The sequence below is a fragment of the Manis pentadactyla genome, chromosome 4, assembly GCF_030020395.1.
Source record: "Manis pentadactyla isolate mManPen7 chromosome 4, mManPen7.hap1, whole genome shotgun sequence".
In the NCBI taxonomy this organism is placed as follows: domain Eukaryota; kingdom Metazoa; phylum Chordata; class Mammalia; order Pholidota; family Manidae; genus Manis; species Manis pentadactyla.
The window spans coordinates 183,028,533-183,042,938 of NC_080022.1; the positions used below are offsets into that span (position 1 = coordinate 183,028,533).

The 14,406-nt window shown below is 53.4% G+C and overlaps 1 protein-coding gene across 2 annotated transcripts in view; it reads right to left on the bottom strand.

Annotated features, from left to right (window-relative positions):
- Positions 1 to 14,406, bottom strand: part of SDK2 (sidekick cell adhesion molecule 2) — a 244,260-nt gene that overhangs the window by 67,219 nt on the left and 162,635 nt on the right. For both annotated transcript variants that reach the window (XM_036900084.2, XM_036900083.2), the window contains exons 6-13: positions 13,051 to 13,162; positions 11,392 to 11,582; positions 11,170 to 11,253; positions 9,412 to 9,606; positions 8,075 to 8,191; positions 6,326 to 6,493; positions 5,245 to 5,347; positions 62 to 238 (exon numbers count right to left, since the gene is read on the bottom strand). In XM_036900084.2, the coding sequence (XP_036755979.2) occupies positions 62 to 238; positions 5,245 to 5,347; positions 6,326 to 6,493; positions 8,075 to 8,191; positions 9,412 to 9,606; positions 11,170 to 11,253; positions 11,392 to 11,582; positions 13,051 to 13,162 (1,147 nt within the window). The remainder of the gene's footprint in view (positions 1 to 61; positions 239 to 5,244; positions 5,348 to 6,325; positions 6,494 to 8,074; positions 8,192 to 9,411; positions 9,607 to 11,169; positions 11,254 to 11,391; positions 11,583 to 13,050; positions 13,163 to 14,406) is intronic.

Here is a 14,406-nt window from a genome sequence, read left to right on the forward strand (position 1 = left end):
GAGCCTTCCCATTGCTGCCTTCACCGGCTTTGCCCCAGAAGCCTGGGCAGGCTGCCTTTACCTGACACGCAGGTGGGCACTCCGAGAGTCGTTGCCTCCGGCTGAGAGCACCCGGCAGGTGTATGTGCCAATGTCCCCCGACCACGTCTGTGAGATGTGCAGGGAGCCGTTTTTGTCCAGGCGGATGCGGGGGCTGCCCTCCGTGCCCAGGGCGGCCCCATCCTTCTCCCAGACGTACCTAAGAGCAAAAAGGACCATTAAGTAAAGAAAGGTAGGGAATTAGCAGGGCTCCTGATGGGGGCTTGGCTCAGGGCTGATCTGAGGAAGAGGGCACCAAAGGAGGTCAGGGCGTGATCCCCAGGCCACAGCGGGTCCTCTGGGGCTGGTCCTGGGCGGGAGCACTGCCGAGCAGAGCGGCCTGCACTCCGTCACCCCTCGGGTAGGTGCTGTGTCCAGGAGAGTTAACAGATTAAGTCATTATTGGTCATTTACACCTTCAGTTCAGGTCTAGGTCAAGCTGTGTTGTTTCTGGCCAGAAGCCATTGCCAAACAGCCAGCACAGAAGAGCCGGCAAAAGGTATGCTTCCGAAGAGGTTAAAAGATTGCAGCTGGAGCAAGAATTAAAGTTTCAGCATAGAGTACATTTTGGAATTAGTTTTATGAAGAATCATTAGATTGATGCGTCGCTGTGACAAATTGACTTCAGTGTCCAAAAAATCACTTTAGCTTCAGTCAGTCAGTACAAGGGGGAACTTGAGAAATTACACACATGCCTGTGTCTGACAATAAGAAATATCTACTCTGGAATTATTCTTGAGGAAGTACAGCCATTGTCATCAACACATGTGGAGTGCCAGCTCTGGGTAGGATGCCATGCTGTTGCCCCCCAGGGAAGCCTGGCCAAGGTGTTCAGCACCAGGGCAGGGAATGGGGTGGGGGTTTTGCAAATAACTCATCATTCACTCAACTGGGGACAGGGTGATGGGCAAGGTCCTAGAACTATCTGGGTTTAGAGAACACAAGATTGCTATGGAGAAGGAGGCTGTAATATTTTTAGCCTCAAAAAAAAAAAAAGAAATGGAAAAGCAGCAAGTATAGATAAAAGACAAAAATTAAGCAGAAAAGAGAACTGAAAAATTTTCTCATAATAATGGGTGACCATAATTAGCATTTAAGCGTATACCTTCCAGACCCTTCTCCCCTGCCCCTGTGGGCAGTGTCCCACAGAGCTGCCATGTTCTGGAGTCAGATTTCCCGGTCAAATGTTGCTTTGGCTACTTACCGGCTTTGTGACCCTGGGTATGTTTATTTAACCTATAGCTATGCCTCATTTTCCTCACCAGTCACATGTGGAAAATAATACCACTGATCTCATGGGGTTGCCATAAGGATTATGTGAGTTAATATAAAATACTTAAGAGTAGTGCCTGGAACATGGTTAGCGATCAATAGAAGTTAGCTATAATTACGTATTTTTACTCTTATAGCATATGCACATAAATCACATCTCTCCATTCATTCTGACAGATTTTAAAGCTTCTTTTTTCACCCAAGGAAGCAGCATAAACTTTTTAATGTGACATTGTCATGCCACGGTTTTTATCAGCTGCATGGTGGTTCAAATACAATTGCTTTGCAATTGTGCAATTGATCCCATAATGTTGGACATCCAGTGTAGCTCTGTGTTTTTCTGATATCATATGTAATGCTGTGATAAACATCCTTGTGGCAACATAATTTCATACATTCTAAATCATTCCCTCAAGGGTAAATGCGCAGCAGTGAAATTGCAGAGTTAAATTTTAAGGCTTTTTATACATATTTACAAATTTCCAGAAGTAATCACCTTCAATTCATCTGGAAAAGATTCATCCTTGCCAGCGTTGGTGGGGTGGGTAGCATTTTACTTAACAGCAAACCTAGCTGCCAAGAGTAATTCCTGCTGAAGAAACAACCTGTGGCTAGTGGGCATTCTTTGCCCTGGGATGTGCTGCTTTAGGAAGCATATATCACCATCTGTGAAGGTTTATGCCAAGACAACTGAACTCAAATCTAATTAGCAGTTACTCAAATCTCATTAGAAATACAAGGGATAGAAGAACAAGTGAATCACACAGTGAAAAAGTAGCTAACCACACCCATTACGTGAGATATTCTACAGCAGGGATTGGCAAATGGGGACCCATGGCCTGTTTGTGTAAATAAAGTTTTCTTGGAACACAGACGCGCCCGTTTGCTTACATAGTGCGAACAACTGCTTTTCTGCAGTAGACACAGACTTGAGTAGTTGTGACAAAGATTATTTGGCTCTCAAAGCCTAAAATATTTATTCTCTGACTCTTTATAGTTTGCTGACCTCTGTCCTATAGTACCTGGTTTCTCCAACTAATGAATTGCATGAAAACCATACAAAAATGAAAATAAAAATAAAAATGAGGGGAGAGATGATTATGCAGAACAAAGGAGACACAATACGTGTAGATCTTGTTTGACCCTGAGTTAAACCAAACGACTGTAAACAGATACCTTTGAGGCAATTGGGGCAGCTGGAATATGGACTGATAGATACGAGGAGAAAGCAAAGACTTGTTCATTGTATTAGGTGGTGACAAGGGACACGATTGTTAGGTTTGAAGAAAAGCCCTTTTCAGTAAGAAATGCACAGTGACATATTTAAGGGGGAAACTACATGTTTGAGACTTGTTTTTAAAATGCTCCAGTAAAAAAAGATGGACAAAATGCTAACATAATTGTTGAAGTATGGAGATGGGTACATGAGGGTTGATGGGACAATTCTCTCTACTTTGGAGTACGTCTGAAAATTTTCATAACAGAAGACTTAAAAAAAGAAAGAAACAACCCATAAGTCTGTTCAACTCCAGGCAGAATTTCCCCAATCATGTGCAACGATACAGCTGGTTATTAAACAATTTTGATGAGTGGTTTTCAGGCATCCTCTTAGCTTTAAATAATATTAGATAGTCCCCAGGCATTCATAGATGTACAAAAATATTTATTTATAAGGACATTCATGATGGTATTTTTTAATATCAGCCCAAATCAGGAAACAATCCAAATATTCAGCATTAGGGAGCTGGCAACATAAATTCTATTCATCTGCAAAATGGATGACGGAATAATCATATAATTAAGTTTATACAAAAATACTTTTTGAGAGGAGGAGAGATTCACAATAGGTTCTTAAGGGAAGAAGTAGATTAAGAAGCAGTATTTTCCAGGTTTTTAAAATAGCACTCAAATATTACCCTAAGTGAGAGAAATAGGTAAATCTACTTTTCTTCTTTCTCTCTCTCTCTCTCTCCCCATTTTTTTGGCTTATGTGCATTTCCTATGTTTTCCTCCTCCTGAAAGGGAAATTTATTAGCTGTATAGTAACAGAAAAAGCAATAAAAATGGATTAATAATAATGATTAATATTAACAGTGACTGAAAGGGGATTGCTCAGATTGGGTCTATATTTGGGCTCAGACACCACATTTTCTTCTGGAGCTGTTTTAGGAAGCTTTTCATGCTGACAACCTATACCTGCTCAGGGAGGCACCCCCAGAGCCCGGCTTTATTCTGAGGACATGTAATGCAGGGTTAAGTGGCCACACTTAAGCTCGATGTGGTTGGTGGGATTCTACTAGCCTGTCTTCTCAGGAGCCCCTAGAGCTAGAACAGGATTTTCAATCTGAGCTGCACGGCGGAATCGCCTGGGAAATCTGTAAAACATACTGAAGTCTGGGGTCCACCCAGCCCCTAAGACCCACCTCCAGAAGGTGGAGGGCAGCAGGGGGGCCCCTCTCCCACAACTGCAAGGAAGATGGGTGGGGGTGGGAGGTGTGGGGGTGGCTCTGGCCACAGACTTTGCCAGTTTGGGAGGCTGAGGAACCAGTGCGTTCTCTCCCACCATCTAGAAAGATTGTCCTCGATGGGTAATTTCACTCTAAGGCGAAGACCCCTCCAGTAAAGGCTAACAGTGATTTCCCATTTGTAGGTCACCAGGGTGGGAAGTGGGACTGCAGACATATTAAGAGGTCCCTGAATCTTTCTGATCATCAGGAATTGTCTAATGAATGAAATGTGCAAGTACTTTATAAGTATCAATAGCATATTCTGCACCATGTGTTGACAATATTCTAAGTACACCTACATGATTCCAAGGCTCCTGTCAGCCTTTGTGCTGGCAGCACATGATGACTGTCCCGAAGGGTCAATGGTTATGTTTAAGGAGGGGTTTCTCAAACTAGGGCCTGTGACGGACTCTCCAAAAATGGCGTAAAAGTCTAATGTCTCTTATGCCAGCCTTGGCTTCTCGGTCCCCTTTGTTGTGCCCACAGATGGTCAAATGCCCAGTGACCACCAGGTGGCGCCCTAGGATGGGCCTCCGGAGCGGTGGGGCTATTGCTCCAAGTGGCCTCAGTGTCAGGCCCTTCCAGCTCCCTGCCATCGCAGCGACAGCGATTTTGCCCATAAAATAGAGAAGCAGCATGGAGGGAATGTTTACTTCCTAGAAAGCAGCTAAGTGTTTTACTCCGCATCCCAGAGCTCAGGGGAGTCCAAAGGGAAAATTTAGTTCCCAAAGGCTTCCGTGGGGCTTGGCCAGGGTGTCCTCACCCCAACCTGGGGAGCTGGGGTTCTTCTACATCTTTCTTGGCTGCTTCTGTCCTGGGCTGTTCCCCCTGAGCCTTTCTAGTGGCTTCCACAGTGGAAAGGTTCCCTGCAGGCCAAGGAGCTTGCTAAAGCCCCTGTTCTCACGGTAGATGGTGATGTTGGCCCCCATTCGGGCACTTCCCCTCACGGGTGCCACCTCAGGGCCCTCTCCTGCCCTGGCCTATCTCCGCTCCCGCTTGCCCACACCCTCTGCTGTCCATTCGGTGGGCAGAGGGTCTAAGACCCGGCAGGGAAGGCTAGCAGGGCACCTCGGAGCCTCCACCTCCCACAAGCCCAAATGTGTCTTCCTTCCCACCTCCTTCCTCCCCTGCACCCCTCTTCCCTCCATTTCTCCACGTCCCTTCTCTCTCGCTCTCCCCTCTGACACTGCCCAGTAAGTACAGGCTAGGTGCGCTCCCGGGCACTTACCTCGGGCCCCCGAACCTCAGCCCCGCACCAGCACTGCAGACCATTCCCCCAAACTGTGGCCACCCCCCGTGGGTGACACTTACCTCCTCGGTGTACACACCTGCCCAGCTACCAGCTCTCCCCAGAGCTGCCCCTTCCCTTCAGCCCCCGTGGGAGTACCTGATGGTCACGCGGGGGTCGTGGGCCGCTCCGCACACCATGGAGGCCTGGGTACCCTTGATGACACTCTGGTCCTGGGGAGGCCTGGTGATGCGGGTCCGGGCTGGGAGACAGCAGGGAGAAAGCGTGGTGAGAAGGGGCATGGGCTACAGAGTAACAGGTGAGAGGCTGGCGTGTGGAAAGGGCATCTATAAGTGAACAGGTGTGGCTGAATTCTGTGGGAGGACCTGGCACATGGACAGGTCTACCATGGCGAATGGCCCAGAATGTGAGAAACAGTATGCTTCCGTGGCACTTGAGTTCTTGGAAGCCATGTTCATAGTGGAAGGGGGTCCACTGAATTTGGCTCCCACAGTCCCATGTGAGGGATTGAAGGAAAGGAAATCTGAGGGTGGTCAGGGATATTCTCATTAGTGGTGAGCACATCAGTGGTCCAGCCAGGGTATAAATAGGATCATCTGATTCCTACATCACCCACAAGGCCACCGGGCTCAGCCTACACAGATGGTCCACAGGTGTGTCTGTCTTGAGTGGGGATCCCAAGCGGTACAGTCTGAGAGTTGGAAGGGGCTTGAGAAGTACCCTTGAAGCAGGGGTCAGCAAACCACAGTGTGGGGTCAAGTCTGGCTGGTGGCCTGTTTGCGTGAACACACTTGTACTGGAACCCAGCCAACCCAGTGGATTAAGTATTGCCTATAGTCACTTTCTTGATGAAACCTAAGAGTTAGCCAAGGAGTTATGACAGAGACTGTCTGGCCCACAAAGCCAAAAATATTTACTGTCTGGCCCATTATATAAAAAGTTTGCTGATTTCTGCCCTAAAGGGTAGGATGACAGCTACCCATTACCTGTGCTCTCTCTATTTGGCCAAGCCTGGCATGAGCCCTTGCTTACAGGGCACCATCGCCCTTCCTGGTCCCTCTCCTCTGAATTAATTTGTCCAAGTCCTTACAAGAAGCACCAGGTCGGACAGACATGTGGATGTGGAGGTGCAGGTGCTAAGGGAGCGCTCTGCAGTGCGTGTGCACTCAGCACACACCTCCGCACAGACGCACAGGTGGCTCCTGCCCTGCACACTCACCCCACACGACCAGGTCGGCTGAGGCTTCGTCCACCCCCCGAGAGTTGGTCGCCAAACAGGTGTAGGTCCCGGCGTCGGAGATGTGCGTGGGGCTGACGAGCAGGCTGCCGGACTCGAGGAGCGTGAAGCGGGGCAGCTGGACAGAGCCGCTGGCCAAGACGCGCTCCCCTGAGGGCAGCACGGGGTGGGCTCAGACTGGGGCCCGGGTGCCCGCCCACAGCCCCTGGCACTCTGGGCCCTGTGCTGGGGGCAGGGTGGTCTCCAGCAGGCTGCCAGTATTAGAAATGCTGGGGGGCGGGGGCAGAGTGGGCAGGGCTGGGGTGGGGGCTGAGGCCCAGAGAGGTTTCTGACTTGGTGACAGTTACAAGGGCACAGGTCACAGAGTGGCAGCCTGGAGCCCAGGTAGCTGGCCATCTCCCCACCCACCATGCCGTCTGCCCTTCACTGAGAAGGCTGGACTGTCTCCTGACGCAGCTGGACGCAGCTCTGGGGGGCAGCTGGCACCTGGGCAGGGGGAGGGGTCAGACGGAGCCGACAAGGTGCTGACGGGCATCCTGCCACCCTCAGGGGAGCGGAGGAAAGCGATGGGGGGAGCAGCAAGGAGTGGGGGTGCAGTGGAGAGGGACACGGGGGGACGACCCTGGGAGGGACAGACTTCCCTCTGCGGAGGGACTAGGGAGCCGGGTACCTGGAGAGAGGAAGGGAGAGAGGGTGGGGGGAGGATGGGCCATTGAGAGTGCAGGTTTTTGTGACTGTATCTATTTTAAAGAAAATCCCACCTGTCTATGGACAGGGGACTCTCCGTGTGCAAGTGCAAGCCCATGGGTAAGCGTGTCTATTTGCACACGTGTGCAGGACCACTGAACTAGTGAGCATGCCAGGCGAGTGTGTTTATTTCTGTGTGTAGACATGTGCCTGCGTGTGCCACAATCATTCCACGGAGTCTTATTGAGCAACTACGATGTGCCAGAGTCTGTTCTAGGCCCTGGGGGAACAGCCGTGCACAATCCTGAAAACCCTGACTCCCTGGGGGGACAGACACTAAGCAACCGAGTAAGCAGATTACATTGTAAGTGAGAAAGTGGGGAAACGGGGCGGGGGCGGTGTGGGGAGGGCTGGGGGCTGGGGGTGGGGTGAGTCCTGCGGAGAAGGTCCATCTGAACAGAGGGCTGTGGGTGTGGGGAACGACTGTGTGTACACGTGTGTGTGTGAACGCGGGGGAGCCTTGAAGGTGAGTTTTGGACACAGAGGGGTCGAAGAGGCACGCAGGGCGGGCAGGCGTGGTTGGACAGGTTGAGCTTTGCTGGCTCACGTGGTTAGAACCTCCGAGCTGCCTGGGGAGGAGGGGATGGCCGCCTGTCTGCACTCCCAACCACCCTCAAACCGCTGTCATTCATCGGGCTTCACCATTTCCCTGGAATACTGCAGGTGCTCTACATGCACTTCATTTAGTCTTCATGCCACTCTGAGGTATGCACATTATTGTCTTTAGATTTACAGACAGCGACCCTGAGGCTCTGAGTGAGTAAATAACTCACCCAAGGTCACAGAAGACTCAGAGCTGGGCCTTGAGCCTGGCAGGTGACGTGTGGTGCATACTGTCCTGCGAAAGATGCCTCTTGCCTTATGCAGTGCACAACCTTCACAACTATACGTGGAGAACCCAACCTGGCTGGCTCCAGAACTGAGCTCTGAGGACTGCCCTAGACTGTCGCATGCCCACACCCTCCAAAGATCAGTCTCATCTACCTTTCTGCCAGGTGATGGCTGGCCGGGGTGCCCCCGAAGTCTCACAAGCCAGCACCACTGACATGCCGTCGATCACTGTGCTGTCCAGGGGACCCCTGGTGATGTTGGGGGCAATACCTGTAAATGGAGACAGTGGGGCTTCTAAGCTACACCCTGGGAGGAGCCCCCACCGCCAGAGGGCCAGGTCTTTGTCCTGCTCCTGCCACTCCGGCTGGTGTGGGTTCCCTACAGGGAAGGATGCAGGTGCCCTGAGGGGGCCCCAGGATTGGGAAGAAGCCCACACCACCCCCCTGTGGAAGGAAGGACTGGACCCAGGCCACACCAGTCCCCACCCTGTCTTGATTCTCAAGCCTCCACGTGGGGGATACTGAGAACCTCTGAGGGCATCTCACCCCCTCCATGACACCCTGCACTGGACATGAAATCGAACTCTGGTTTCTTAAGAGAAGCCAGTTAAGGGCAATAGAAGAACACTACCCGTTTTCTACAGGGCCTGGCCCTGCAGCCTCCGTCAGCCCGGTGGAGCCGTGGTCCTGCAGGAGTCAGTACAGCCTGTTTGTTCTGTGTTTGCCTCCCCCAGGACCAGCTCTCCGGCAACCACCCGGGCCGCCGCGTACGGGAGAGGGGCTTCAATACGGGCTAGGTTCACGGATGCTCAGCGGACTCTGGAAGCCAACGGCAGCCCTCCTGCCACATGGCCACCTTCGTGGCAAACCCAGCTGCCCCTCTGGCCTGTGCCTGCCTGCCCGGGGACAGCTGTGGGCCTGGGTGATGACCCCGGGCGGGGGGGGGTGCTCCAGGATGCTGCTAAGATGGGGACCCTGGCAGAACATGCACACATGCACAGTGCTTTGCCACCTTCGGTGGGGCATCGTCTCAGGTGACACTTTAGCAGCAGCTCCAGGAAGCGGGCAGGCAGCTACTGTAACCCCAAGAGACTCCAAGAGGGGGTGGGATTTGCATATGGGGACTGAGAGGAAGGCTGGCGCTCCTCGTTGGACAGGTAAGCAAGTCTCAGCTGGGGTGGGTCCCGCAGCCCTGCACGGACACACGGGGGCCACGCTTTGCCAGTGGTTTCATCCTCCTTCTCTCGAAGAGCCAGTGAACCCACCCTTGGCTCTGGGGCACTGGGGAGGATTCACGGGACCGCAGGCTGGACGCAGGGCTACGGACGCAGTGGGCCTACCTGGCTAGAGCCACCCACTGCAGAGGGACAGTCACCGGGGATCCTATTGCTGCACAATGCAGCATCTTGTTCCCAAGAGGCCCCGGGCTTGGAGGAGAGCTGCATCTCGACAGGAGGGACTCGAGGCCAGGTCAGGAAAGGCCCAACTTACTGGTGACGGCCAGGTAGGTGGAGGTTTGCGCCTCGCCGGCTGTGTTTCGGGCAAAGCACTGGAACATGCCGGTGTCGTCGGGCACCAGTCCGCTGATCTGCAGGCCCCCGTTGCCGAGTTGCTGGAAGCGGTTCAGCCTCTCCACCTCCACCACGGCCGCGTCCTTGTACCAGGTGATGGAGGGTGGGGGCACACCTGGGGGAGACGCACCCACAGTCAGCCCGCCTCCTGCCTCCCTCCTGCCTCTGAGGGGTGCTCAGACGGAGGTTGGGGCTGCAAGTCTGCGAGGAGATCCCTGCGTCGACCCTCTTAGAGGTGCCACTACTGGTGCTGGGAGAGGTAAAAGATGTTCTTAGAGCAGCAATTCTCAAATTATTATATAGCAGGCATTTCAAGAAAATTTAAATTCAGCTTAGAAATGCTGGATTGGATACATTCATTTCTTTTTACTGAATATTTGCCAGAACCTTTGCATGCTCTGGGAGCACCGGCTGGGATTTTGTTTCCTAAGCCCAGAAGATCACAGAGCCCTATGTCAAAGAACACGCAGAGAGGGGCCCTCAGAAGCCCCTCCTCCTTAACCCACAGAGGGAGATGAATGGGGCACCCCTGGTCTGGCATGTTCTTCCCACAGCCACCCCCAAGCCACCCCTTCCCCACTCTGAGTCTCTGCTCAAATGCGACTTCCCCAAAGAAGCTCCCCACATCCCCTTCTTTTGAGCACCCCATTGCTCCAGGTCCCCTGAGCCTGCCTGCTTTCTCTTCCCAGCACTTTTCAACCCTGACATTGCATGGAGCTGCATTTCATCCACTCCACAGTGTGTTCTGTCCCGGTGTAACATCTCTGAGATCAGGATGGGTCTTACAATCGACAGCATGTCATAATTTAATTGGCAGTCCTTTTTCTTTCTTAGTGGTACATAAAATAATGGGGCATCTTACAACCCGTGGCATTTTAGATGAAATGAAATGAAATGCCTTTACTTGTTCATTGGTTGGCCTGCCTCCTTCATAAGAATGTACATCTGTGATCTTAGGGATGTGGCTGTTGGATTCATTCTGCATCTCCCCAGCCCTGGGAATACGGGCCCACGGTATGTCCTCCAAAAATGTTTGTTGAGTGAGTGAACGAGTGGACCTTTGCCTCTCGTTGGTGTGGTCTCAGAAGCGCATCATCACTTGCTGCTAGGACCCTGCCTCTTGGCTCAGTATCAGACCACGTCCCTCCTCTCATTCCAGGTTTCATCCTGCCCTTGGGCTGTGGCTTAGCTCCCCTCAACAAGATGGAACAGGGTGGGGATGGGCGACGTGCAAATTCTTCAGGAACTCTGACCAGGGGGGTTAAGTAGAAACGGCAGGTGGAGGAGATGGAGGAAAATGGCCCAGAAACCCGGCGGAGTTTATGAGACACATCTCCAGTGGGGCACCCCAAAGTTCCGGGAGCTCTGACATTACGGTAATTTGGCATTGTCTACAACTTGAAAATTACGGGCAATTTGGGTCTGTCACCTATCCTGAAATTACGGTAATTTGGATTCATTTGTAACCCTCCAGTTATGGTAAGTGGGTTGATTTCCAGTCCTGAGATTACGGTAATTTGGCCTGTTTGTTCCTGGGGTGTCTGCTCACAGCCAGACTGACTCTCTGCTAAGTGATGACGCCTGGAGAAAGAGGCAGAATTTAGAAAAGCCTGTGACACAAAGAAGAAAGGCTGCAGGTCTGGGGGCCCGCGTCCTCCTTCATCCACGCTGTGGTTACCTTTGGCCCGACAGGGAATGTCCACCACTTTCTCCATCTCCGCTGTGATGTGTCTCTCTGGCTCCTTGACAAACTGGGGCGGTTCTGCAGGAGGAAGGACCAAGGGAGGGGGTCAGAGCCGTGCTCCTTTTGATATAACCATCGCCTGGGTGACCCTTAAGTCAGCCCCAGCAATGCTCCCCGACCCCTGGGAGGAACCCCAGCAGCCCCACCCCTTCTCACCCAGCACAGACAGGTAGGCTCCGCGGATGACAGAGGGGACACTGCTGCTGCGCAGGACGGCCTCACACTCATAGTAGCCGGCGTCACTGCTCGTGGGGTTGGGGATGGTGAGCCGGCGGTTGTAGTCGCTGATGCCACTTGACAGCAACGCCCCATCCTTCTTCCAAATGATGTGAAGCTTCATCAGGGGCCTGGAGGGGCAGAGGGGCAGGTGCTCACCCCAGGGACTGCTGGAGGCCCGAGAGGCAGGGCAGGAGGTGGTAAGGGGTGTGGGCCCTGGGGGCCAGGCATCCTGGCTTTGCCCCACTCCTGCCACTTTCTAGGTGCAAGCCCTTGGGCATGTTCCTGCAGCATGCTGGGCCTTAGTTTCCTTGTCTGTAAAATGGGGGCAACTGTGCCACCCAGGGTTCGAGGTGACAGCAGATGTGTTAATGCAGGTAAAGCACTTGGAAGAGGATGTGGCCCTGGATACAGCTCGGTGCGCGAGGCTCTCGAGAGTAGACGGCAGCCTTACCGCGCATCCCTTTTCCTGCTCTCCCCCGCCCCGCCCAAATGTCTATCAGGAAATGGTTAAAGGTGAGGGAACGTGACAGGAGAAGCAGGACAGGAGCACCCGAGGTCTGGAGATGGGGCAAGGAAGGCGGGCAGAGGGACGCACCATCCCTGACTCTGACAGAGGAGCGCGAGTTGGGCCCTTTTCCCGCCACTGCTGACCCTGGTGCCCCAAGCCCCCTGAGATTGGGTTTGCCCAGTTCGCCGGTTCAGCACCAGTGGAGCCCTGACCATGGACCTGCCAAAGTGGGGCCCATGCTAGTTCTATGGGGCATTCAGAGCAGTTCCATGAAAGGAGGGTCTGTGCTCAAACGCGTTTGGCAACCCTGGTTTGAGTGGTGCTATACGGGCTCTTTACTGCGGGTCTTTTCTGTGCCCTTAAGGTGCACCACTGCTTCCTGGCCACCTGCCTTGCCCTTGAGGGAAACCGGGGTTCCAAGGAGCACACTTTAGGCAATGCTGCTACAGGGGCATGCTTTCCAGGAATCTTCGGCTGGAGGTGACGTCCGTGTCATTGGCCTGACTTGCCACCTAGCACACTGGATCTTTCTTGAGCACTTCTGAGCTTTCAGGTCAGGCTGGAGTCAGCACCCCACCTACATGCCTTACGGGGAGGTAGTGAGCAAATCACTCCCATTTGGCAGCTGAGAAGCTTGAGTCCCAGAGCAAGGCAGTGAGCATTGGTCTTGGGGTGGCCTGTTGTGTTGCGACTCTACTATCCACCAGCTGTCCCCCCTGCACACGCCTGCGTGCACGGACGACCTGCTGCAGAGGCGACCTGCCCTCCAGGCTGCTCTAGGGGCTGGACACGAGCACACCCACAGCCAGCCCCAGGTATCCCGGGCGGAGATCTGCTGCCCCGTCACCTCCACCTGGGGCTGGGTCTCCTCTGGGGCCGCAGAGAACGGGCAGGCCCTGCTTGTCCCCGACCACCCTTGGGCAGCAGCTGGCATGACTCCGCCAGGCTCAGCACCTCATCCCCCTTCATGTCCTCATGTGACACTTCTGGACCTTTCTGAATTCTAACCGGTCCCCTCAGAGCCCCCAGGGCAGGAGTGCCCACTGGAGTGGGGAGGGAAGGGGAGTGCGCGGGGTGCACCCACCCACCTGGCATTGGCCACACACTCCATGGTCACGTCCGAGGTCCCGGCCACCACGCTGGTGTTCTTGGGAGGGATGATGATGGTCGGAGCAATGGGGTCTGCAGGCCCCCCTACATCTGGGGAGAGGTCAGGGGTTAGCTGGGACAAAGGTCAGAAATTAGAGGCTGGTTCCACAGGTGCCCTGTCCTCTGGAGCGGGCAGGTGGTCACAGGGCAGCCTTCTGCACAGCCCCAGAGCCGAATCTCCAGATGCAGGCCCCAGGGTCCCTCTCACCTGTCCCCTTCTGCTGGTGGTCTCTTCACAGTGTCCAGGGAGACCTCCAAGCCTTCCCCACTCCTGTAATACAACCATGCCCTCCCTCCATCGCCCTGTCCTGGTTTTTTTGTTTTTTGTTTTTGCCTTCAAGACCCTTTCCTCTACCTGCATTTATCTTCCTGGCTTACTTACTCATTTCTCATCTTTTCCACTAGAATACAAACTCCCTGTATGGGGTTGATAGTGTCCCCTAAACTCATGTTCATGGCAGCTCTGACTGTGACCTTATTTGGAAGTAGGGTCTTTGCAGACATAATCAGGTTACGATGAGGTCCTGCTGCTTCAGGTGCGCCCTCCGTCCAGCATGACGTGTCCTCACGGGAAGAGGGAAATTTAGATACAGACACACAGCCAGGTGTAGGCAGAGGCAGAGATCAAAGAGGTGCCACTATAAGTCAAAGAATGCCCAGGATGGCCATAGCCAGCAGAGGCCAGGGGAGGCAGGAAGGAGCCTCCCCCGGGGGCCTTCGGAGGGAGCACGGTCCGCTGACCTCTTGACCTCAGACTTCTGGCCTCCAGAACTGTGAGAGAACAAGTTTCCGTTGTTGTAAGCGGCCCAGTTTGTGGTATTTTATTGCAACAGCCCTAGAAAGTTAATACATCACCTGAGGGAGTTTGTATTCATGGATCTTTGCTTTGGACGAATTGAGTCTCCGATCCTCCCAACCATATATCGAAGCCCAAACCCCCATGTAACTGTACTTGGGGAAGGGGTCTTCCATAGGTAACTGGGTTAAATGAGGTCATAGCAGGGCTGGGGCCCTGATGAGAGGAGGAGGAGAACCGAGGCCACCCTGCCCTTTCTCAGTCTCTCTCTCTCTCTGCCATGTGAGGACACAGCGGCGAGAAGGCAGCCATCTGCAAGCCAGGAGGAGGGCCTTCTGCAGAAACCAGCCGTGCTGGTGCCTTGATCTCGGACTTCCAGAACTGTGAGAAACAGAGGTCTGTGTGTAAGCCCCGTGATCTGAGGCATTCTGCTACGGCTGCCCGAGCTAAGACAGTCTTGCTCACCCCCACTTCACCAGTGCAGGAATGGTGTCTGGCA